At 42.1% G+C, this 24,409-nt stretch overlaps 1 protein-coding gene across 1 annotated transcript in view; it reads left to right on the top strand.

The window, feature by feature from the left end:
* The window catches only part of ITPR2 (inositol 1,4,5-trisphosphate receptor type 2), a 262,261-nt gene that overhangs the window by 228,040 nt on the left and 9,812 nt on the right, over window positions 1–24,409 (top strand). Inside the window, exons 51-55 of the mRNA XM_075161128.1 lie at window positions 114–309; window positions 2,382–2,474; window positions 7,217–7,344; window positions 9,157–9,322; window positions 10,575–10,735. Coding sequence (XP_075017229.1) covers window positions 114–309; window positions 2,382–2,474; window positions 7,217–7,344; window positions 9,157–9,322; window positions 10,575–10,735 — 744 coding nt within the window. The remainder of the gene's footprint in view (window positions 1–113; window positions 310–2,381; window positions 2,475–7,216; window positions 7,345–9,156; window positions 9,323–10,574; window positions 10,736–24,409) is intronic.

Here is a 24,409-nt window from a genome sequence, read left to right as displayed (position 1 = left end):
GAATTTAGAACATGACTATATGTACATTTCAGTAGTTCAGATTGTTTTCCTATGTAGCATCTATATATTGCCTCATTTGTATTCATTTTTCCTCTACTCTCTGCTTTTCCCAGCTGTTTGATCTGGTGTACAGAGAAGAGACTTTGCTAAATGTGATAAAAAGTGTTACCCGGAATGGTCGTTCCATTATCCTCACTGCAGTGCTAGCACTCATCCTAGTTTATCTCTTCTCCATCATTGGGTTCCTCTTCTTGAAAGATGACTTTATCATGGAGGTCGACAGATTGAAAATCAGGACCCCTGTTGCAGGTATTTTTTTGTATATTAAAATTTGCTTCTGACATATACCTTTTCTGTCTGTCTAACCTAACTTTCCTCTAAGGAAATTTAATTTTTTTACTTGTATCTGTGGGAGCAGAACTAACTCCATATACCTTAGGACTAAATTAAGTCTCTGGGTAAAATCTAATGTGTAGGGTTGTTTTAGGCTAGGTTTATCTGTTGAAATACTAAAATCTAACACTCACACTTGATTTATTACATTTTCTTTTCTAACTCATGCTAATATAAAAAAAAAAAATCTACATTTCCTAAGCATTTGGAAGAGCAACTCAAAAGTGGATTCTATTGGTTCTCTACCCACCTTAAAAGCAGCTCATAGTAGTTCCTGTGTACTGCATGAGGCATGTGATCTTAACACGTTCAGTAGATTTATTCATTTGATTACTTTTTAAGCTTCATCCAGCAGAAATTCATTACAGAATCCACGCTTCTGCTGATAGGAGATTTCCTGGAGCATCTTTTAAATTCAGTGTGTATTTCACAAACATCACTGTTAGTGTATAATCCTGGCTTCAGTAAAATCATTGGGAGGTTTTTAACTAGTTTTAAAAAGGACAGGATTTCAACTTTCTGGACTGAGAGATTTTACCAATGTGGATGGAGAGTTACAGACTTGCTTTGCTAGAAAAAAGCCGGGTCTGGTCTGTTGAGATCTTTGTATATGCTGCCAACCAGCCTGCTGGGAGCATGGGCAGAGAAGTAACTGTCTGCATAGAAATACCTGAGAATAGCTTGTGATTAAATTCACAGAGGCATGATTTTCCCAAATGCTGATCTCTTCAGACCTGTACACAAGCACAGAACAACTGTGGGGTCCACTCTGGACCGTATACACTCAGTGTTTGCCAGCTTTTTCCTAAATTTGTTATTTCAGGACCTAAAGCACAAAACCAAGGCAAAACTCATTCAAGGCTCATGGGCATGGTGTACTCATGTAGTTGTTTTGATACCATATTAAAAAAAAAGGCACCTGACGGATTTCTTTAAACACCTTGCTTTTTGCCACTGATCATCTTAAAAGGGCTAAGTTGGCTTATATGTGACTTACCATTCAATTTTGGGACAGAACATAACTATCTGAAGTTTCACTTTGAAAGGTAATTGTGGCCACCGTAGAAGAACGGATGCGAGGTAACACGCAGCACTGGTCTGGTCCAGAGCAGTAGTTCCTGTGTGTTTGGGTTCTTGGCAGATTTTTGGTGTGGGTATATTCTTGCTGGCTTTATACATTGCCATTCTTGATCAAATACTCATCAAGAAAATACGCTGACGATATACTGATGGAACATTATGCATCCCAAGACAAGTGCTTTAAATTTTTCCTTTATAAAGTAGTACAAAGAGAAAGTCAGAGTGGATGTTTTCTGTGTTACAGAGATTGTCTTAGGCTGTTACTTTGGTTGTATGATTTTGCCTTCATTTTTTTCTCCTTAAACCTTTTTGTATCTCTGATTTGAAATGCAGAAAATTGTTGAAGATACACAAGATAAAATCGGTTTGATAAAATCAAGCTGATGTATACGTTTACCCACTTTGGGAATGTTAAATTAGTGTTTTACACAGACCCATACATATTTACAAATGAGTACCAAACTGTGTTATAATCCTTGAAAACTCTTAAGTATTCCACATTCAGGATAACTGAATATCAGCTTGGTGTCCTTCTTGTCAGCTTTTGTGAATAATTTATCTAATGGTTTTAAAACTGACATTGTTTTCATATCTGACAGTTGTTTCTTGCTTTGAATATATTTTGTTCTAACCAGAAGTAGCAGCATTTGATGTAGATTCATTAATTTCAGGAGATGAAATGGGAATAGCTGTGATATACAGTAAATGTAAAACTGTGGTTTTGTTCCTTGTGGTTGCTTTGAGCTGTTGAGGCAGACTGTGTGAGGAAGGATGAATTAGTGGTATAATTTGTTCTGCTTTTTCTTCCCAACTTTTCACATCAGTGATTTGGTTCCAGAAAATAACAATTTAAAACTTTGTATCAATGCAGTATCTGTCTTTTTGCCCATATCCTGCTTTTTCCACAGGTATTGGTGAAGTCCCCACAACAACCCTCACATCAATGGTGGGGGCTTGTGCAAAAGAGAACTGTTCCACAAGCATCCCAATTATTAACCCAGGTTAGTACAAAAGTTCCCCCCAAACTGATGATCAGTTAGAACTGAGGGATTTGTGTGTTATTATGGCAGAGACTTTTGCTAGTGTGAAAAGTGGTGATTTTTGTAAGTCAGAAGTGCTCAACTTCTGCAAGCCTTGGAGCTTGGTTGGCAGTTTGCCTTTAACACGAGTGCTTCCCACACCTGATTTCCAATTGCGTTGTCATTAATTTTGTTACTAAGAGAGCTTGCTGAATCATTATGCTTTAACGTACAGGTCCCTTCTTTCCAGCTGGCTTTGCTGAGAGAAAAAGCTTGCTGCTTAGCTGCAGCATCCTCACCTGCACACACTGAGCCACTATTAGATCCCTTTAGGGCCACATAAGTCGATTTTAATGGCATAGCATGTATCAGCAAGAGCTTGTGTATCTTTTTACATGCTTCTAGGCCAAGGTTGTAGTATCGCCAGAAGACCTAAGAGCCCAGATCCAGGACCAAGTTACTATGTCTTAACGAGTTACTGTGGCTGAGCTAAGCACAGGCAGCAGTCCATCTCTGCATTCTTAGCTTCTGGCAAATGCAAGGAAATGCAGATTGTTGTAAGCCTTTCTTGCGATAGCTAAGTTGTGTTGCTTCGTGCTTGTGGCAAGTGAAGAGCCTAATTGCTCTGGTTCAGCAGATGAGTCCGCCTGGTTTTACTTTGATACCTGCATTATGAATCTGATCTATATGTCAGAAGGACCCTGTGAACTTTAAATATGCTCAGTTAAAATAAAAGGTCTGACCAGTGTGTCCTGCTGGGACAGTTACCAGATACCAGTTACCAGATACTGGGTCAGGAAGGAATTTTTCCTAGATCAAGCTGACAGAGTGCTTTGCCCTCCTCAGTAGTTTGAGGCTACAGGGTCACTCGGGAGTTTTGTTGGCCAAATGCACTGCTAGGCGGGGACCTTTGATGGTGGTGCTACTCCATCTGTCCTACTCTCTTCCTGTGGCACAGTCCAATTGTGGTGGTTGGTCTTTCACTACAGATGTTAAGTTTGTTTTAGTGTGCTGTGGCCTTTGCAGTGTGGATGTGTGCACAGTGGATGGTCTACGGGCTTAAAATATTTACTGCCACAGTTGCCTGTGGTTGCTGGGGCTGAAACTGAGGACATAAATGGTCCCTTCCTATCCTGTGTTCCAGTATAACGCTGTTTCACATACTTTATTCTTCCACTACTAATTTTTGAGTTTTTAGGATCAAGAGTGTCAGGGAGAGGGCTGTAAAAGTAGGCTTTTTCTCACCAGCTGGTGTGTAAACAGGCCTCATAAACAACATGGGAAGCTGTCTGACTAGATAGAGAAAACAGTCTAAGAGCTATTGGCAACACTGCTGCATTCAAAGAGTAATCAATCAGTCAGAAGAGATGTAATGTGGCTTTTGCCAAGCTCCTTAAATGATAGAAGTCTCACATTTCTTATTGTTAGGATACTGTTTCTTTAAAATTAAATAATGAAAGGGGACTATACAAAACATCTAAGTGCACTGTCACTTAATCTTGGAGAAGTTTTATTAATCCAGTAACATTAAAAAAACAACATTCAGCAAGAAAAGTTTTTCTCATCTTAGCCAGTGAATCACCTGTCAAAAAGTAGTGCTCTGCCTTCAGTCTTCTCCTGGGACAGATCTCTCTTCTGGCAAAAGCGTGAGCGTGGTGGAATGCAAATGCCTGAGATTTGGTGGGATTCACGTTGTAGCAGCATGAAGAAATCCACCGCTGTCTGTAGGAAACATAAAATGTTCTCAGTGGCATCTCAGGTCCAGAGTGGAGACATAAATATGTTGCTTTTTGGATCAGATCACCACTGATCTTCTATTCTGGTGAGACTGTGCTTCTACCTTGAATTTCAGTGGTTGAACACGTGCTCAGTCATCGCTCATGTTGGTGAGGGAGTTAACTTGGGAGCCAGTCTGCTTCACTCAGAGCATCCCCCGTCTACAGCCTGCTTCCTCACTGCTGCACTGAGCTGTCAGCATAAAATATTTTGTCTCATATCCCTCGGAGTCTCCCACTCTTCACTCCAAAGGCATTTCCATATCACTTAAATCTATGCTTGATGAAGTGCTTAATCACTTAAAGGAACTTCACGTCCTACAGTAGGTGGCTCTTTGCGCTCTGTAGCCCATAAAGACCTGTGCTAGAAAGGCGCACAGATATCTGTTTGTAAAAGGGGACATTTTCAAAGACTCATTCCACTCTCAGGTCTGGTACTAATCTGTGCAAGTTCAGCCAGATCCACCTGGACACTTGTGTATCTCCCCTGCCTGTGCTTGTGTTGGAGATCAGGCCCAGAAGCCAGGTAGCTGAGGGCCATCAGATGAGGATCTTTGAAGTAAATCTTCCTATCGTCCCATTTTCTACCCTGTGAGTAACATTGTGGGGTGGTCTTAGTATTTAACCTGCATTACCTTTGGGTTAAACTTAATCAGAAGACAGCCTACCTAATGCTGTCTAGCCACTAATGGGCCACTCACCAGGCTGGAGCTTGTTGCAAATAAACCCCCCTGAACCTCAGCTAGTGTCGACCTTGGGTCCTTAGCAACATTTCACCCTACAGAACCACTCCTTTTGGTAGTATGGTCATAGTCTGTGTCGACAGGGGCTGAGTCTGGGCTATGAGTGTGGCTGAGCACCAGGGCAAACCAGCTGGGGCAGAACATGTGCCCATAGGGTTATTTGGCTCCCAGATTGAAGGTACCTCTTGTTGCTCCATGTCTGGGAGTGGAAGTAGAGTAGACATACGGATGTCTGTACACTCCCCATAGCCTGCATTACTGCACTGGAAGTTTCTGCCAATTTTAGGCTGCCTGCCGTCTGATTCTCTGGCAAAGAGCAACCTGAGCTTGCTCTTCTGGGTGCAACGTGGGATGCTGATTCTCTGTGTTGTAAGATGTGCCAGTCAGCTGATGAGTGATATCTTGCATCTGGGCTTGCTCTGAATTTGCATCTTGGTGGACATGGAGGGTTGTGAGTTAGGTTTTCTAGCAGATAACACTCTCTGGTGTTGCAGCTTCCCATTTGCAGCCCTGGTTTATCCTTGCCGTTCACCAGAATCTGACCATCTGCTGTTTCCAGCACTTGACCCTGGTCATGTGAACAGTGGAAATCTTGTTCTAGAACCTGTGGCTTGTATAAAGGTTTTTAATTTATCTTGTGGATGGTCATTTTCTCAAGCACAGTTATTGGCTCCAAAAAAATTGATGGAGTAATGTTTGGACGAGGAAGTAAAGGCAGGGTACAAAAGCAGAGGAGAAAAAATTGGTATGACTAAGATCACAGTGCTAGTAAAAAATTTCCAGATTTGACAGAGAAAAAAAGGTTTTATTGTTTCAATCCTTTCAGTTTCAATGTTTAAGCATTTTTTTAAAAATCTGGAGTTATTACTGGTAGTAGTGTCTGTAATGACTGTATAGTTTAACAGGGAAGTCTATCCTGATGTCTGCTTTTGTTTTTCTTTTTACTCAGAGTCCCTTAAATTAGGAGTTCTTTCTCATTTAATTTCCTTGCGTAGAAAAAGCAGTGGTGGTAAAGGCAGCAGATACCAGCTCCTTTCTGCAAATACCAATAGTGATGCATACACCGCAATTTGGGAACCCATGTTTTAAATCCAAATTGCTTGTCTGTAATGTAAGTGCTTTCAGTCAATTCAGTTTATCAAAGACTATCTCAGTGCCCCAGATGTGGTGGTTTGGGGCTGTTAAATATGCTGTTTCAGTTAACTATCGCAGCAGGATGTTGTTATTTATTAAACTATGTTACAGTAAGCGCATGAAGCAAACCAAGTGAGAATCACTGCCTTCACCGCTTAAGTAAATGTATCCCTAAAGAGAAAGAAAGGCAGGAGAAACGGCAGTCACAGTCCTGACCCTTCAGTGCAAGCCAGCAGGACGCAGGGAACAACTCAAGCAGGGCTCTTCAAAGGGAGGCTGTTGCTGCAGCCGCAGCATGGGGGTGAGTGTGTGGTGGGAGGAATTCTGGCTGAGGCGGACGAAGTCCCCCCGGGGACTGGTGTTCCAGCCCAGCTCCTCTGGACGTTCAAATATCTCCTGCACAATAGTACCCTCTGTGGCTCGGCCAAAACCACGCAGCAGCTCTGCAGCAGAGATAAGAATAGAATCCAAGTTTTCAAGCTGAGGTCAGGGAGCGTCTTTCATTTAATGTATATCAGACCTGCGCTTGGGCACGTGTGCTAGTGGAAAGATCATGGACAGATTTCCTCGTATACAAGCCAGCCCCTCCTTAATGATTTGAAATGCTAACATGACTTGGCTTGTACATGAGTAGGTAGAGGAATGATTTCACAGGAAGACAATCCTTTTACGAATGTGCTTCTAATTCTGTGTTTATATTGCTTCTCCTGTATGTGTCAGCTGCGCGCTTAGGAGGCCCACTGAAAAAGCAGTCATATTGAAACCAGTGGGAATACTTGCAAGGAAAAGGGGTGCTCCCATGAATAGAGATGGCAGCTCTGGGTCATTAACTGGTGGGAGAACTGCTTGGGATTTTTTCTGTCTCTCTTCAGCCTAAGTATGCCTGATGTGCCTAAGTATGTCACCAGCAGCAATGTGCGAATGGATAGGGACAATCAGTGAAATTCTAGCTGAAGAATATGAAAGGCAGATGTGTATTGCAGTTGCTTTCTCTAATACAGAATTGTGGCTTTGTTTGATGCGTGATCATTTGATGCTGTGGTTCCTAAAGCTGCTGCTGTCCTGTTTGCAGGTGAAGAGGAGGAGGATGGAATAGAAAGGACTTGTGACACCCTGCTCATGTGCATCGTGACCGTATTAAACCAAGGCCTGCGAAATGGTGGTGGTGTGGGAGACGTGCTCAGAAAGCCTTCCAAAGATGTAAGTGTTTTGGCTGAGGAAATGCATTACTCCCTGTGCATCTCATGAATGCCAAAGTCAGTTTTTGGAGGTTATAGACAGTGTTTGTACATAGTCTGCTCTAATGTCACACAGTTGATTTATCCATGTAATTTTTACATCCCAGATGGAATATTTAATGGCAAGAGCTAAGCTTGCTTGGTGTGATGATGATACTTGAAGAAAGGAACTCTGGGTAGTAGTTTACCCCTTCTGGAAAATTGGAGCATATTGTAACCTTCCAAGCACTGCTAAGAAGTGTTGCTGCGTTGGATCACTCTTCTATTACACTAGGAATTATATATGCAAACTTTTGGAAAGGATTGATTGATGAGTATATGTCAAGACTCTCCACTGTAGTACGTAAGGTGTATTTTTAGCTGAAATTCAGCATGGCATCTGCCCTGGAATAGGTCCTATTGTTTACTTGTACTCAATGAGCATCGAAGTCAAAACAGAATTTCATATATCATGGTATGTGTCCTCTTCCAGAAGTTTCCTCCAAAATTCAATTCATTTAAGGACTACTCATAATATTTGGGTGGCTTTATGCATTTTTATTTAAGTTCAACAAGAACATCATAAATAAAGGCAATCTAGCAGCACTTTGCTTGGTGACCCACACTATAACACAAGGATTAAATTCACAAGTATTCAGCAGGGCTTGCAAGAGTCCAGAGACAAATAACTCAGATCTGGATAGAAGAGCTCCTTGTGCTGGTAGTAGGTCCTATCTCATAGACTGGGAGGTTCTACAGGAACTGTAGTCCATCCCTATGAAGCCTGTAACCACTTACAGACTTTGAAAATTACCCTTGCCGCTTAGCAGTTATTTAATGCTAACTACATTAAAGCACTTCACAAAGGGTAGCACTATTATCCCAATGAATGTGTGGAAAACTGAGAAAAGCAGTGACTTCCAATTCAGTATCATAGTGAAGAAAAGGACTTGGGTTTTATGTTCCTCCTCCTTACACTGAGTGTGGTCTCCTATTTGCCACAGAACAACTTTGCTATTTTTAGAGATGTCAATGGCAGTCCAGTCCAGCCTTTGCAAGAAGGAAAGTAGTTACGATGTAAAAACAAGAGTGTGATGAAATGGGGAGTATGAGCACTTCATGTGTGTGTGCATGCATGTGTGTATATATGTGTGCGCGCGTGTGCATGTTGTGTTCCCAAAAGACACGAGCTTGGTCTGCCCACTCTGAGTCAGCTTACAGCCTTATGACTGCATTAGCAGAGTGCTAAAACCATTAACGGGCCCTGCTTGGGCACAGAGTATACTAGCCTGGCCGTGGCATCGTGCAAGCATGCTCCCCTGGCTTCCAGTTGTTTGGTGGGCAAACTTGGCATCAGTCTGGAGTATTCCAGAAAGACATACCATAAGCATATCCCTGTATGCCACAAGGCAGTATTAAGAAGAGCTATCATTGCTCTCAGTGGGTGCTAGAAACTGCATCTCCCTGTTTCTGTGCTGGCAAGGTAATAATCTTCAATCGAGCACTACACTAATGCATCTACACTGCATCCGGTACACACGCTAGTCTCTTCTTCGTGCTGTGTGAATCAACGTAAAGGACAACAGGAGTCCCAAAGCGATAAGAGCACATGAAGCCGAATCTTTCTTGCTTAGTCACATAGGTAGTCCCTCTCTCTTTCGGTGAGTAAGGCTATCAGAAATTGGCATATGAAACGAAAAATGCGTAGCTTTGCTTGAGCTAATGTGAAAATGTTGTTTAATATTTTAGAGGTGTGCTATTTTTATATCTTATTGCAACCTTATTATTGTTTCAGGAGCCCTTGTTTGCTGCGCGAGTTGTTTATGATCTTCTGTTTTACTTCATTGTCATAATTATTGTTCTAAACCTAATCTTTGGAGTCATCATTGATACGTTTGCTGATCTCAGGAGTGAAAAGCAGAAAAAGGAGGAAATACTAAAGACAACCTGTTTCATCTGTGGTAGGTGTTACTGAGCTATTGAGACTTTTGATGGGGAAAGGCGTAAAATGAACTACTCCTCAATAAATAAAGCGTGAACCTAAGGGGTGATTATCTTCTACAAGAAAAGTCTGTAAAAATATCAGAGTTTGGTTCCAAATTTATTGCCTCTCAGTAGGAAAAAGATTTGGTTTAGGAGTCAAAAGGTAGCTTTGCTAAAAGGTGGCTTCACAGTCTCCACCCAGGAGGAGAGACGTGTCTCACACTGGCATCATCACCACTAATGGAGATGGTGCAGCTGCTGACTTTATGTCACAAAGTGTGATGCAGATGAAAGTACAGCTTGCTATTTCACAGCACAGTGCATTCCAGAAGGGTAACAATGGCAAAATCCGCCTGTTTCAGAAGGTGATATGAAACAGGGAACAAAAGAATTAAATTAAAATCATCCCCACAAAACCCACAATTAACTCGTGCTCACAGAGAGGGGCAGACCTTCACTCTCCCAGGGGACGTTAGAAATACCTTCTTTTTTTGTAGGCTGGGTGTTGTTCCCATGGTTGTACTAACAGGGATGAACGTTGTGCAGAGCACAACCGCTTTAGCGTCTGTGGAAGGCTCCACGAGAGATCCAGGGAGGAAAGCTGTAACACTGAGGGAAACATTTGTGAATCCTGTCCTTCCTCACTGTGGTATTCTTCTTCAGAGATTTGACCTATTACAGGAAAAAAAAAAAAATTCTTATGACTACAGCTTTGTAAAGACTGTGTGACTACAAAGCTGCAGAGGCTCACCCTCGCTGCTAGGTTTAAGCGCACAAACAATCCCACCGCAGCTTAAGTGGGACTATTCACATGCTTGATGCTAAATGTGCGCATAAATCTTTGCAAGATCAGGACCTAGATTGCACGCTGTGTGCTTACCAGTATACATTTAGAAAGAATCAGGGCCAACAGCTGTAAAGCACTTTATAGCCCTCAGCATAGAAGGCACTGTAAAACGGTAACATATTTATTATATTGTTATTGTTATTAAGAGGAATTATAACAAAAGAGAATAAACGCTGCGCTGAAAGAATTCTGTCAGGAATGCCTTCTGGCCTGGTATTTCTTGCCTGGCAGTTACTGTATGCGGTTATAACTTTTAAATTAAGATCCTTCAAATTTATGATCCTTTAAATTAAGTTAGGTTCCTTTCTCTAACATATTTAACAGATTTGGGTATTTTTATGTTGAAGTTTATTTTTTTGCATTATGTTCATGTCTTTTTGCAGGATTGGAGAGAGACAAATTTGATAACAAGACCGTTTCGTTTGAGGAGCATATAAAGTCAGAACACAACATGTGGCATTATTTGTACTTTATAGTTCTTGTCAAAGTTAAAGATCCAACTGAATACACTGGCCCGGAGAGCTACGTGGCGCAAATGATTGTGGTAAGTCAATTTAGGCACGTGCTTTATGCAACTGAGAGATGCTCCTCGCAGCTAGAGCAGAGAATATCTCTTTTTCCCTCTCTCTGAACAATAGGAGGCATCGATCTGTATTTTTAAAGATCTTTTCACCTGTCTTAGACAGTCTGCAACAAAGCCCAGTCTTAAACATAATGAAAAAGATGAAGGCACAGGCCACAGTCTCCGGTCTGGCATTCGTGCTCTCATGCTCTGTGGGTTCTGCTGCCTCATTAGCCAAACCAGGGGCAGAAGAGCATGCATCATAACATCTGCTGCTGCTCCGGCTTTGTCCAGTATCTCTGGGCTGCTGTCCAGAAAAATGACGTCTCCTGCTGTGAACAGTGAAACGCAGGGTCAGTGTTGAGGGCTAGTGCTTTTCTCCTATGACTGCTCTGAACAAGCTATTGAAAAGACCAAGAAGAGCTGCTGCAGGGGTTTGAAGAGCTACAGAAACTGCCTCGTGAAGCAGTGAGAGTATGACTTGGATTCAGAGAGAGAAATTTGATGACACTGGAGCAGAGAGATGTTCAATTACATTTCATTTCCAGCCTGCCACCAAAGAGGGTTCATTCTGGTGAGAGTGAGTGATGGATTATCAAAGCTGCCTGGCTTGGGGCTTCGTTTTTGAGGAATTATTCCTACCTGTTGGGATATTCTGGTCCATTTTCTTCCCATGGACTTCCTGGCGGGTACTGCACTGCTCAGGGCCTGTGCTAGGGTCTGTGGTTGCAGACCTGGCATATGTCTGAATCCCAGAGGAGGGTGTAACCAAATGCACATCAGGCTTTGCTGTTTATGCATTTCTGGAGCCACATTTCTTATTGAGAGTATCTGCTCTGTTATCCTTCATTGAGCCTTCGATTATACATACTACCCAACCTCACTAGTGAAGTGCTGGGTGCCCTTTTAGTCCTCAGTTTAGCCAAGGGGAAGATTCTTCTCCTTTAACTTCAGCTGTCTTCAAGTCAGGCACCTGGTTTAAATTGATCTCAGCTCCCTGCCCTGTCAGTGCAGAAAGCTGGGTTATTTATCCTGCCTTAAGACAGGTGTCTAGGATAGTTGAGGTGACTCACCCTGGCATTGCTTTTCTCACTCCATTGAGAGCCTAAGTGATTAGTTTAGACAAGATGCCTAATTGGGAGCTGGCTAAAGTTAGAGGAGATGAGTCCCACCCACTGCGCAGGCTTATGCAGAGCTTACCTTGAAGAACTCGCATTAGTGGAACGGCTCGTGTTTAGACAGGAGTGCATGCTTGAATGCTGCGATGAAACGGAGCTTTTGTAAGTGCTGTTACCACTACATGGGAAGGTGGTGTGGCAGGTGATGGGAATTCAGTGCTCAGGTACAGAGGAACAGCCTATGTCTATGGAAAATTTGAACCGTCAATCTCATTGCTCAGCTCAGGGCATTTATACTGTCAGGCAGTAATGGATCTACACTTCTGCAGTATGATGGGCAAGATAGAAAAACTGAAACAAATGCTTGTATCCTCTGTTCCATTACAAGAAATTATTCATAGTGGCAAGTTGTCCTCTTACACATGAAAATATTTTAGCTTATCTCAGAAATGCACTTTAATTCGTGGAATCAATAACGTCTCCAGACTCTAGGGCTTGTCTCATTTGTCTGTTCCTTCTCTACTTCTCTTCCTCTCCCTGCAATGTTTGTATGATTTTAAACTTTGTGAGTATGCATGTTAAGTATTAATGTTTCATTCCAAGGGATGCATTAATATTCATAGTAAGTGTATTCATCCTGTGGCAGCAGTGGTTTGACTTTTCTGATGTAATTCACTAATGTATTTTACGCTTGCATTAATGGTGGGAACTCCTGTTTGAATATCTAAAATATTAACAGAAAAGCACCAAAACACATGTAACCTCAAGCACTGAATTGATTTCTCGAAGCCCCTGTTCCTCTGTGGCAGAATGCTGGTGGTTTAAGTGGTTAGTAGTAATCCAGATTTTGGGATTAGTTAGACCTCTGGAGGAAGGCTTTTTTTTTCCGTGGGTATATATAAAGTTAATGGTTGTTTTGGATGATGGGAGAGGTACATATGGACCTAGAAGTGTAAAGCTTACATGGAATGGAAGAGGGAATGGAGGAGTGGGGAAAAAAAAGAGAAACAAATGTTTGAACAAACTTCAAGTGGCTGGTGTGGGATTAGTAATTGTATTTTTGTGTAGTTTAAATTCCCCAGTACAAAATCTACGGAAGGTGTGCTGCAGAAATACTAGTGCTGCGCAGCAGAAGCAATTGGAACTGCTTAAGTGAACAAAAAAGGACTCTTTCTCTTAGAGCCAGAGAGATTACTGTATACCACATGGTACAAGGAATATTAAGAAATGAAAGAAAATAATGTGAGTCGAAGGGTGGAGTATTCTGGAAGTATGATACTCAGCTGGAAGAAGAGATTTAGAGATACAGCTTTGCTTATGACCAAAAGAATAGTCAAAAGGAAAACACTCAGAGGTAGTTTTGCAGCTGTCAGCCGTATGAGCTGATGTAACGTATGTGTTTGGTGTGTTTCAAACACAGCACGACAGTAATGAATGTAGCGTGTGAGATGTACTACATTCCGTGCAGAAATTAAGCCTGAGGTTTTTGTCCTGAAGACAGAGAGAGAAGCTGATTCAGGCTTTGTGACGGACTGAAAGCTGAGTGACCATTCTTGTGATGCTGGGAGAGGTGACCAAGTCCCTGGTAAGAGACCAGGTTCTGGTTAGGATCTGGCACGAGAGAGGCAGACTTCAAATCAACCTTTCACAAGGGAACTGGGGCTTGCCAGTGGAGCTGACTCATTGCTGAATGGGGCTCACTGGGGGTGTATGGGAATGCGAGAAATATTTACAAAAATAGGGTGCTTGGAAGAATAGGGCAGTGTCAGGACCTCTTTGAAGGGGACGAGATAGGATGAGATTTTACATTTCAGGTGATACAGAATATGGCTGAAAAAACTCCATGAATCATACTCCTGGAAAAGCTCCCTTAGCTCTACTCGTTTTTATTATGATTAGATACGTCTCTTATGGCTGCTTCTGTAGCTTTAATGGATCAAACCCAAATTCTGTGTTTTCACAGCCGGAATACTTAGAGAGAATTTCTACCCAAATCCAATCTTCAAGGCTCAGATCCATCCTTAAATACACGTAGGTCAAAATTTTGGAGTATGCTGCAGTAACTTCTTTAATAGAAAGTAGAGTTTAGCTCCAAGTATCATCCTCACTACCCCTACAACTGTAGTTAGGAACCAATTATTATTTGTACTTATCTACTACTGTCTTGCAAAGTATTGCAAAAAGTAACATTGGAGTGCTTATCAGTATTAACTAAGCACCAGGGAAAACATCTACAATTTCTGATAGTCTCTTTTCTCCATTTGTCCAGACCCATCAGGACCCAAAAATATGACTGTCTATATTATGACTTTCAGTCTTTTTATGTATCATTTGTCCAGCAAACAGTGAAGCATTTGGTTTGAAGCCTTGCTGATAGCGAAACTGGAAAAAAACAGGAATACTATGGTTTTCTTGTTTTGGAATGTTATTTGAAAAGCTGGGTGCCAAAAGGGATGGGAATTTTTTACGCATCTAATTTCACTTCCCCAGTTTTCCAGTTCAAGAGGGAGAAAGAAACTTATAGGTGATGTTGTACACACCCCTCAAGGCAATATTTTTGCAGGTTTCCAAGTTCACTTGTATTTCTGTTCCAGGGGTGGCTTGTTTCAAGGCATTCCCATTACCGTGCATGTCTCTGGCCTCAAAAGACCTTGGGGCAGAGGATTTCTTTTGCTTTCTTCCTCTGGAGTGTGGACATTGGCTGCAAACTCCTACAGTTCCCTGTGATTTTGATTTTCCCAGCAGCTCTGTATTTGCTTCAGTGCTTAGCATACTGCTCCGAGCAGTGACAGAAGTAATCAGTAGCTATCCAGCTTTCATAAAGCAAGGTATTATTTTTTTCTTTTTTTTTTTTTCTTTTTAGAAAAAAGCATCAAGCATAAAATGTATGGTAAAACAACACACAGTTTATACACCTCTAGCTTTTCAGACAGTTACTTTATGGAGATATTGGAGGGAATAAAGCACTTCAGCTCTTCCAGTGATGCCCATTCTTCTTGCATACTATCTTATATCAGTTATCGGGTGAAACATTAATGAATATTAAATCAGGGCAGTAGGTTTTATTATTTGTTTGTTATCCAGGCCTCTTTTATGAAGTCAGACAGGTATTATACAATATCCAAAAAGACAGAAACTTTGAAAAGCCGGCTACATGCCTTGCATTTGCACTGAGAACCTGCATGGATGATTCCCCTATTGAATTTTCATTCCTGCAGAAAAAAAACTTCTTATCTGACCCATTTGACCAGAAATACTATCCCTAGCAAATCCAGAGAGATGCATATAACTTGTATTACATCGATACAGCAATCTTTGAATGTTCCTTGTGTCCATTTGTCAGAGACAGTATAATGCGATAACTGGAATAGTGAAGGTTAACATCCAAATTTTTAGACTTCTCTTTTCAGAGGTGCAATTTGTACACACCTAAGCTTTGGTAGCTGCAAATAGATAAATGGAGGCAAAAAATGTAGATGATTAGTTACTGAATTTTTTGCAGCAAAACAGAGAGATATGAATTAGCCTGTGATTTGTGCCTCCATTCATTTGGAAAAATAAAAGGCTATTGACATAGTAATTAAATTAATTATTTTGCCCATTGGAAGAATGAAAGACTTTTGCAAACGAAGCTCTAAAAGTTTTGTTCTCACGTGCCCTGTCCATAGTTCTTAGCAAGCTTCATAATGGATTTTATCAGCATTAGTGCTACCTGTCATAACTACCTAATTACAGCACCTAATTATGTTATTACTTATTTACTCTAATTATGTAATTGGATGTAATTGGTGCAATTACATAATTCCTCAATCAGCTGAAAACTGCTCTAAAACCAGCCTATGCTCATAACAGTAAAGGATACTGCCATGCGTTAAACCATCTCCCTAAAGCGAGGCAATCTTTGGTGGGAAATGAAAGGTTCTGTTCTGTTGCCATTGCGGTCATTGGGACCATGAGCCTTTTATACCGTGTTAGTATCTTAAAGTATTCCTTTACATCTTGTTTCATCTGTAAATCTATCTCTCCTGAAAGGCAAATTCCTAATCTTAAGTCTCTCTTCAGGCTACTCAGGATCCCAACACCTCCACTGAAATCAAAAGCAAAATTCCCATCAACGTTATAAGGACAAAAGAGAAAAGACAGGTTGAGCAACACCAGCCTGAAATTCTGAACAGTGATTTTCTTACTCAGTTCTTTTAAAAGCACTTTTGTGTCACAGCGATGACATGTCATTGGTAATGTGACAAAATATTTTAACTACTTAATTTTAAATATTTTGAAGGTGTCAGCTTTTTTCCATTATTTTTTGTTTTGAATTATTAAATAAAAGAAGTATTTACCAAATATTATGGCCATTTCCATGTCGTGAGAAAAAATGCATTCCCCATTTTGAAAAATTCCAGTTGGTTTGTTTTGTGCTTTTTTTTTAAATACTGAAGTTTGAAAATTGATCTGAATTTAGTGCCCCCTTGAGCTGCTGCTGTTGTGTCTCTTCTTCCTACTTCCAGCCTCATGGTTTTTTTCTATTAGATACCCAGAAGTGGGTATTAAATTCAAAAGCAGCACTGGGAATAATGCCAAATGAGCCATTGAGAAGCCTCACAATAGTTGTCATTCTGCCCATGCTGTGTGCTGGGCAGCGCAAGTCCTTTTCCCTCGGCATCCTTCTCTCTCCTGCCTCGCTGCTCTGCGTTTTGCTCCCACCTTGGGAGCGGAGGTGTGATGTGAGCCGTGGCAGCATGTAGCTGCTCCCCAGGTTCAGGTCTCAGCAGTGGTGCGGCGAGGTCCTGGCCAGAGTCGCTCCAGGTGGCTGTGACCTCCCAGTGCAGCAGCAGGGACGGGGGACAAGCTCCCTCCTGGAGCCGGAGTTGCTTGCGTATAGTCCCTGGCACACCCGTGTGTGGCCTGCAAAGGGATTTTTTTTATTTTAGCCAACCTCAGTAGAAGTAGCTGACTGTCAATACAGCAAAAGCATGAGCCAAGTGGAGCCTGCAGAGCCAGGCAGCTGTGGGTCGAGAGCCTGGCTGCCTGTCCTTTCACGCCTTGGGGCAGTGAGAGGTTGTCCCAGGGTTAGTCAGTGAACATCATTTCACTGATGCCAAATCCTGGTGTGCACCCCCAGCCTCGTGTCCAACGTATTCAGCGGCCATCCCTGAGCAAACCATGGGGAACCTGGCTAGAGGAGGCAGGTCCAAAGGAAATACAGACAGGCGAGGTGAAGGCAGTGAAAAAGTGCCATAAGGAAAGGGGAGGAGCACGCTGACAGCAGGTGGGCGAGGAGGAGCGGGGTTTGTGGAACAAGCTGTTCTTTACTGCTGTCGATTTTTGTCAAAGAAGGTAATAAAATAATATGTACTAAGAGGGCTGTTGACCTCAGCTCTTAAAATATAACTTCTTTGGAGAATAAAAAAAGTTCTGACATCCAGAATTTTTCTGTTATCTGTCGTCTTTTTGAATTTTGGGGGCAAAAGTTTTCCCTGCTAATTTTTATCTCTAATCTATAGATATTCTTACTACATCCGAGGATTGCTAAACACATTACGGGTAGAGAGAATGACCTAAACCAGAGACGTGTCAATCCAAAGTAACATGAATGCTGCAGAAGGGACACTTTGGTTGTCAGGAAGACACTCTGGGTGTTTTTCACATGCACTCTGGTGATTCATCCTAGCCAATTTAAGAAGTTTCCTCCCCCAGATGTCCACCATACCCTTCTGTTGCAATTAACCACAACAATAGCAGAGGGGGGAGGACAAGTGATGTGTTTGTTCGCTCTTGAGCTTCTGCAGTTCGCAGCCCTGAGTACTAATGTGAAAATTGATGGCCATTGAAGTCACGCCAGTCTGAACTGCACTGGTTGAGGAGAGGACACACTACTGATTCTGCTGCCTCCTTATAGGTGGGATAATATCAGCAGGGAGAAAGGGCACACAGCTGAGAGGGGTGACCCCTTCAACTGCTACAGCTAAATCTGCCAGGGATGGTGAGCTGCGGTTCTTAAACTGGCTTACTATAAATAAGCTGTATTTTTAAGGCTTCTTCATTATCATAAATTCTAGTTCAACATGAAGTTTCTGATCTGGCAACTCACAGACTTGAAAATGGTTACAGGACTTGTGCGCACAAATGCTCTGCTGGAGTGGGGCATGGAGCTTATAACTTTTGGGAAGCTAATAATGCTCCCATTGTTAGGACTGATTTATTTTACTTTTTAAAACTGGCCTTCCTCCAAAAACTAGCAGATGTTATCAAAGCAAAACTTGCAAGGATGAGATGTATGTACATATCATTAAGCTGTGCAACTTTTTCGTAATTACTTTTAAAAGACTGATATGATGCATGTCACATTATGAGTAATTGCTTACCATGGCAGTAATACCAAGAGCACAAAAGCCGGCTGCTAAATAAGATCTGAGGTCTCTCTGACAGGCTAATTTCCTAGGAAATACAACGTCGGTTTTGTCTGCAGTTGGGTTTTCATAAAATAAGCAATTAAAGAAATACGCCTAAATAGATGATTTACTGCTCGTATTTTTTGTTGTGCTCAAAATAGAAGAGCGAGCAAGAATGCAGCTCTCTGCATCCTTCCACATGGACGCAGGCCCCGTGGGGAGTTCAGGGCTTTGGTTTAGGTGCACCAGGTCCCAGAGAAAGTCCTTTTTCTGCTCAGGGTCTGCCTGAAATTCACAGAGGATCTCAGAGCTATTGAGTGGTGATACAGAGTCACTAAAATAGAGCTGGAATTGTGCTTCGCACAGGTTCCACCACTGCTTGGGTATATGAGGGGAGGTCCCTCTCCCCTCATATACCCAAGTCTTACCCAGTTTTACATTTACAGAATATATTAAGGCGTTGTTGTTTTTCCTGCTGCTAGGTATTGAATTATTTTTCTATTGTTGCTTTTCCTGTTGTTCAGAAATAACATTCATTTCTGTAGGTAGTCCGTTGCTAATTTTGCTTCTTCGTATGATTTTGCCTCTACATTATTATCTTATAGAAGTGCTGAACACCTCCCTCTCCACTTCATAAAATAAGCAATTACAGTAACGTGCCTAATTAGCTGATTTCCTGCTCATTTGTGTGTTGCTCAAAGCATGAAAAGTTAGCATCGTGTGAGGACTTTGCATCTTTGCACAAAGCTCCTATTCTATGAGAGAGCTGAGCATCTTCTTTTCTACTTCAAGAGCTCTGCATCTTCCAGAAATGGGCTCTTTGGTACGCCATAAAGAATTTAGTTGGCCTTCTTGGCTAGGTGATGTGTGAGGTATGGGCGAATAAAGGGAAAGGTGGGCTTCGTTTGGTACCTCATTGTAAAAATTTGAGGTTTTAGTGGCTTTAAGTTTACATACATTCTTTCCAGACAGGCAAAATTAATTATCCTGTTGCTGCTTGAAAGGGAAACCACGGATCTGATCCTCCCTCCTTAGAAACGATGCCATTAGCTGGAGCGGGAGAAAGATTGGTATTAACGGCAGGTGCTGCAGCACAGGCAGATTTGCTGTGTGTAGTGAGGGTATGGTGATAACCTTCGTCCCCCTAGCTGCCTCGGTGAGGGAATGGCCGTGCCATTGCACGGTGCCCTTGTCCCTGCTGCCTCCGTGCTCAGCCCCTCACGTTCTTGGTAACTCCTAAAGGGACAGGTCCCAGCACCAACACAACCCTGTCTTTTTTCCTCTTTCCTTTGAAATCACTTCTGAATAAAAAGCTGCAGTCTAATTGCAAGTTAGAGAGTAGAACCTAAAACTCCCCAAAAGTATATTCATTGAGATTTGGGTTTTTTCCCCCCGAGGTCTGGAATCAGTGGTTTGATACTACCCAGCACTGGTGGTTTTGGACTCTCTGGTATTGTGGCTCAGTTGTAAGCTTAGCTTGATTTCCTCTGTGTTTGAAAGATTTGGCCACCTGTCTGTTGACCAGTATTTAGGCTTCGAAGACTGATTTTGCTATGAAGACGGGTTCTGCCTTGATAATACAGTGTAGTCACAGCCTCCTTGTCCTCCTTCCAACTTCAATTCATTCAATTTGCAAATTAAAATAAATGAGCCGAGTTGGAGTCCTGTTTGTTTGTTTGCTGCTGGCCTTAAAAACTCGAGGAGGGGTCTGGACATGAGGCTGTGTTCCTTGAAACTTGCACATCCCCACGAACATCGAGTGGAGGTGTTCCAGCTGGAGCGCCCTCAAGCTGAGCAGCGCTGCTGGCAGGACACGGGCTGCGGTTCCCTGCTGGAATCCACTCTCGCCTTGACCTGCCAGAGACTAGAGCTGTTAACTTTCCAGGCAGCTTGCAAAAGCCATCTTTTATCCCTTTGTTAAAGAAGCATGTGGCCTGAGATGGATCTGTGTGTGGGCAGACCTTTATTCTGTGATTTCAAATCATGGAAAGGCTCTCCAAGGCACTGGATAGGCACCTACTGTTGCGCTTAAAATCCTGGCAGTAACAGAGCCTCGATTCTCCTGGGACTGCCTGTGTATGGCTTTGCCTAATGAAAACTGGACCTTGACTGGGGTCACAGATAGTGATAAGAAGTTCAACCCCAGAGGAACAATGTGATGAGCAGATCCCAAAGCGTGTAAACTGAATTCATTTGATTTTGCACTACGGGAGAAGCAGCAAACAAAACACTTCAATGCTGTTTGAGAATATTATTGCAACATTTGAAAACAATTATTGTTCTTTGTATTACAGTGGTACTAAGCTTCTGGCTTCTTGAACGGGAAAGAGACTTCAAAATTATCCACAGCCAAGGCAGATAACTGCAGATGGTGAGGAAAGGAAGGACTATGGGTTTGCCCAAAGACATAAGGGCAATTAGTAAAAGAACTGGGAGATGAGTTTGAGGTTGTTGCCTTACCAGGAACACCATTTAAAAGTAAATAAGCACAACTTTGGTTGGACTCAAAACATAGCGGTGAGATTCTGGAAAATGTAAAACAGGGAAAGGCTACAGAAAATGGTAGTTCTGCTTCTGAGTTCTCACAGTTCAGAGACAGCAAGATTTGGGGCAGTTGAGTGCAACATTCGTGTGAGCTTGTTTTACAGGGTGTTATAGATATGATGAAGTTACTTGTTTTCTGTATCTGTCATGGGAAGAAAAATCCACCAGCCCATATGACTCTGTAATGCAGTATTACTCTGCATTGGTAAGTTTCTGAATTTGTATAACTTTGGTCTCATAGTGCCATTTATCTTTTGGGATCAGCTTTATGAGATTTGTGTCAGGTTTTTCTATTTGGTTGCAAGGCTAGTTCACAGAATCTTCTCCCTTTTTACTGTGGTGGATGTGTGTATGATAAAAAGCTAAGATTGCATCATCCTTAATAAAAGAGAAGATATATAGCCTAAAGAAATCTGATTAGTTGTAGAGAAAGAAATCAATCAGGTTGGCAAATTGTATCTGTGGGACAAAGTGCAAAATGTTTGTTTCATACAGTATTTATTGAACAAATTTGTTGAGAAGATGGTTAAAAATGCTCTACAGGAAAAAAACGGGAACCATTTTGTTCAATTTAAATGACATTGATGTATTTTTTACATCATGAAATCTTGCAATATTACCAACAACAATCCCTGATAAAGTACTTTACACAATTGCCTCACAGGGCATTTTGAGATAAAAGTATATATCGGAGATTGTAAATTGGCTGCATCCAATTTATATATAATGGAACCCACTACAGCCATCCTAAGAAATTCAATAGATCAGGAATCACATTACACTTCTGTGAGTTTGAGGTAGTAGGAGCTTTAAAAAGTCTCCAAAACAAACAGGCAACTTTAAATCATGTTTAATGAACCCTGTGTATTTTATACACATGTGATTAAAATGTTTTGTGTCTGTTTTTCATTTTGCTGGGTGCTGCTGAAGGAAAATTGTAACTCCAGGTTTGTGAAACCGATCATCTGCTTGTTCTCAAGAGAAAATGCATTTTAATTGAACAGAGCAAACCATATTTAAATGCTGGGCTGCAAAAAAACAAAGAAAAAGAAAAAGCAGATTTGTACAGAGGATCCATTTCAATATTTCCCTAGCAATGCGAGTAAAAGCACTAAATGAAAATGTAGTATAGGCAGATAAAGGTTCACAAAGTACCATGGTGGTTTTTCCTTTTATTGATCTATGCTGGCAACCTCCGAAAACAGCGCACAGTAGACATGAACCTGAACGAATAGACGTTTCACCTTGAGGGCCTGGTTTTGCTGGTTTCCACCTATTTCCCAAAGGGAATAAAAGTGCTCTGTGCTTCCCAGTAGGTAGGTGGCACCTTGTGGGATCTGCCTCTCACCCGGCCACAGCCAGACCTGCCAAGGGACCTCTCCATGGCCATCGTGTCTGTGCGGGCAAGGAGTTGTGCTCGCTGTGCAGAGGAAAGTACAAAACCCGTGGGCAAGCGTTTGAACAGAGCAAGCGATCTGAGAGCAGGTTGATAGCGTTCAGGCCCATAAGGCTGAAAGGTGGCCATTGCTTGGTGTTGTTTTGTCAAGAAACACTTCAAAGAGAAACCTAGATCTTTTTCCTCTGCTCTGACTGATACTCGAGTGTGTGCATTTATGCACGTGTATGGTGTATGCATGATCACATCATTGCTTAACAAAACAGTTTGGTATAGCCCATTGTTAATAGGTAATAATTCTTATTAATTTTAAAAGAAAATGTTGTTCTTTAAATTGTCCTTTCATACCGCACCATGTGCAAAATACATCAGAGTCAAAATGGGCCCAAAGTAGGAACATTCAGATCAGGATCCAAAATGCCTCGACTCTGGCAGTATCCTAAACCAGAACAATCGCGCTGCAATCAGCAAAGCTCTGCCTGTTTAAAGCTGAGAGCAAGGTCAAGTCCTGAGCCTCTGAAAAATGAGTCTCCAGCTGAGTCTTTGTATTTCCCAACAATTCTGTTACACCAAATTGAAGCTAAAGCTGGGAAATGGACAGTACTTGCAAAATACAAGGTGACGAGACCAGAGAATTAAAGCTAAATGTGAAAAAACGGCATAAATTTCAACAAGTATGCGCCTGAATCCTGCGCTACAAAAGATATGATGTAGAGGTCATGGTTTGGAGTTTAACCATGGACTCAGACCCTGATCCACTGGATCAAACCAGCACTTACATTGACAAAAACAGATCAAAATTTGTGGTGTTCTTGCCAGCTGAATGGTAAGCGTGTCTCTAAGGAGCAGACAACATCTCTGTCCCCAGCAGCGGCATGATACGATGGGGTATGTTTACATTGCAGTGGGATTAGTGCCGTTGGCTTTTGTCTGGAGTTCAGTGTCTGGAGTGCGCCTGCTAGCATGTTTTGCAAAAGAAAATCAATATTAAAAGAAGAGGAGGAGAAGGGGGGCTTCAGCGTGCTAGTGCAAGCAGTTTGATAGGAATGGCAAGGGGCGGGAGAAGCATCGTAATTCTGTTCACTTTAAACGCAGTCAATGGGAAGCAGAAATACCGTTACCATTCAGCTAGGCATGAGCCACTCTGGCAAACGAATGGTGAATTTGCTGAAGTGATGTTGGGGGCAGCGAGGGAAGGAGAGGGAGAACGAAGTTAGAGCTGCGGGCATTTTGGTGGCGGTGGTGGGGCTGCGTGAGCAGCTCAGCCCCTCTCCTGTGAGAGGGGTGCCCTACACGGTGCGGCACTGAGAGGGGCCGCTCTCGGCACTGGGGGAGCCGGGCCTGCGGGATTCAATGGCAGCACCGCACTGAGCTGCGAAGGAGGAGACGGAGAACTGCCAGGTGCCTCTGCGCAGAGGCTGCCATTGCATTACGCTGTGCTTCCCCCACTGAGACAGCTGGAACTAAACCAGAGCCTCCCATGCTGCCATTAAAAGGTTCTTTTTTTAAGGGCATGTGCACTTAATGTCAGAATATTGAAACCATACCCACGTGAATAAAGTTACTAAGCCAGTGATTCATTGCTGTTTCAAATCTCTATCTAGCCACAGTAAATTTCTGCTCAGTAGTGACAGTCTGTGTCCACATGCAGGCTATGATTTACAGTTCTGCATTTTGTATCAACAACATCTGTTTAACAAAAGAAAAAAAAATAAGCCAAGAACATTTATTTTCTAATCTCTGTACCAGATGTTGTTTCGTTATGCACAAGATCCAGGGATTATATCAGAAATAATTTCATTATTTTAAATGAATAATCTGAAGTGTTTTTCCTAAAGCATGTCCCGTAACCACTAACAACATAAAAACATAGGAATGTGGAAAAATAAACTTGTGTTTTGCACAAATCTATAATTATATCTATTTTAAGGGCACAAATATTAAGCACCAAATCCTAGTGTTGGGATTCTTGAAGATTTGCAGAAGAGAATATCAATTCTCGGGGTTATGGTAGAGATAAGGTGGCAGAGAGCAATTGAAACAGCAGAAGAAATCAACAGTTGAGAAATGAACGTGTGCCGCAGGGAAGGGAAGACACAAGAGGCAAACGTGGCTTCGAGGGGGATAGCGCTGGGGTGGGATACAAGCTGAGGCCCTCTGAGCACACAAGAGTTGTGCCACACAACTCCCCTGAGTCCCCGGCCGG

This window comes from Calonectris borealis, chromosome 1 (genome assembly GCF_964195595.1).
Source record: "Calonectris borealis chromosome 1, bCalBor7.hap1.2, whole genome shotgun sequence".
NCBI lineage: Eukaryota > Metazoa > Chordata > Aves > Procellariiformes > Procellariidae > Calonectris > Calonectris borealis.
Note: the sequence above shows the minus strand (reverse complement) of the source record. Positions and strands in the feature narration are given on the sequence as shown.